Here is a 1465-nt window from a genome sequence, read left to right as displayed (position 1 = left end):
CCCATTCCCGCCCCCTTTCCCGGTCCCACTCCCAGCCCCATTCCCGTTCCCGGCCCGTTCCCGTCCCCACCGAGCAGTTCCAGGTTCATGTCGCCGCCGTCCCGCTCCCTCCGCTCCCGTCGCCGAAGGACCCCTCTGGGGGCCTACCCCGCGCCGCGCCCCCCGCCTGACCAGGGCCCGGTGCCCTCCCCGGCCCCGCCGCGCTGCCGGTGCCACCCGGTCCAGCTCCCCGCTCCCAGCCCGGCGGCCCCGAGCGCTCCCGGCCCGGCCCCGCTCGCTCCGGGCGCGGCGGCGGCTCCGGGAATGGCGCCGGGATCAGGCAGCGCCGCGGGCAGCCCGGAGCGCCGCCAGGAGGGGCCGGGCGGGCGCCGCGGCCGCGCACGAAGGTTCCGGGGCGGGCGGGAGGAACCGCGGCAGCGCCGGAGCGGATTTAACGGGGGACAAGGAATGTAAAATAAAATACTGCAAAATAAAATACTGTAAAATAAAATACTGCAAAATAAAATACTGCAAAATAAAATACTGTAAAATAAAATACTGCAAAATAAAATACTGCAAAATAAAATACTGCAAAATAAAATACTGCAAAATAAAATACTGTAAAATAAAATACTACAAAATAAAATACTCTAAAATAAAATGCTGTAAAATAAAATGCTGTAAAATAAAATACTCTAAAATAAAATGCTCTAAAATAAAATACTGCAAAATAAAATACTGTAAAATAAAATACTGTAAAATAAAATACTGTAAAATAAAATACTACAAAATAAAATACTGTAAAATAAAATACTGTAAAATAAAATACTCTAAAATAAAATACTCTAAAATAAAATGCTGTAAAATAAAATGCTGTAAAATAAAATACTCTAAAATAAAATACTCTAAAATAAAATACTATTAAAATATATAAAATAAAAATATATAAACTAAACGAAATTAAAATAAAGATATATAAACTAAACTAAGCTAAAAATATGTAAAATAAAATAATATAAAATAAAATACATAGACTAAGCTAAAACAAAATCAAATAAAAATATATAAACCAAACTAAGATAAAATAAAAAATAAAACCAAATTAACTAAAATAAAAATACATGAAACAAACTAAGCCAAAATAAACTAAAATAAAAATATAAAATCAAAATAAAATAAAATAAAATACATGAAACAAACTAAACCAAAATAAACTAAAATAAAAATATAAAACCAAAATAAATTAAAATAAAAATATAAACCCAAAATAAACTAAAATAAAAATACATGAAAAAAACTAAGCCAAAATAAACTAAAATAAAAATATAAAACCAAAATAAACTAAAATAAAAATACATGAAACAAACTAAACCAAAATAAACTAAAAAAAAAAAACCAAAGTAAACTAAAATAAAAATATATGAAACAAACTAAACCGAAATAAACTAAAATAAAAATATAAAACCAAAATAAACTAAAATAAAAA

The 1465-nt window shown here is 34.5% G+C and overlaps 1 protein-coding gene across 4 annotated transcripts in view; it reads right to left on the bottom strand.

The window, feature by feature from the left end:
* The window catches only part of RBBP5 (RB binding protein 5, histone lysine methyltransferase complex subunit), an 11167-nt gene extending 10995 nt beyond the window's left edge, over positions 1-172 (bottom strand). For all 4 annotated transcript variants that reach the window (XM_027659662.1, XM_027659663.1, XM_027659664.1 and 1 more), the window contains exon 1: positions 71-172. In XM_027659662.1, coding sequence (XP_027515463.1) covers positions 71-89 — 19 coding nt within the window. In that variant the 5' untranslated portion in view covers positions 90-172. The remainder of the gene's footprint in view (positions 1-70) is intronic.
* Between the last annotated feature and the right edge of the window lie 1293 nt (positions 173-1465).

The sequence above is a fragment of the Corapipo altera genome, unplaced genomic scaffold (genome assembly GCF_003945725.1).
Source record: "Corapipo altera isolate COAL_440 unplaced genomic scaffold, ASM394572v1 77b, whole genome shotgun sequence".
Classification (NCBI taxonomy): domain Eukaryota; kingdom Metazoa; phylum Chordata; class Aves; order Passeriformes; family Pipridae; genus Corapipo; species Corapipo altera.
Note: the sequence above shows the minus strand (reverse complement) of the source record. Positions and strands in the feature narration are given on the sequence as shown.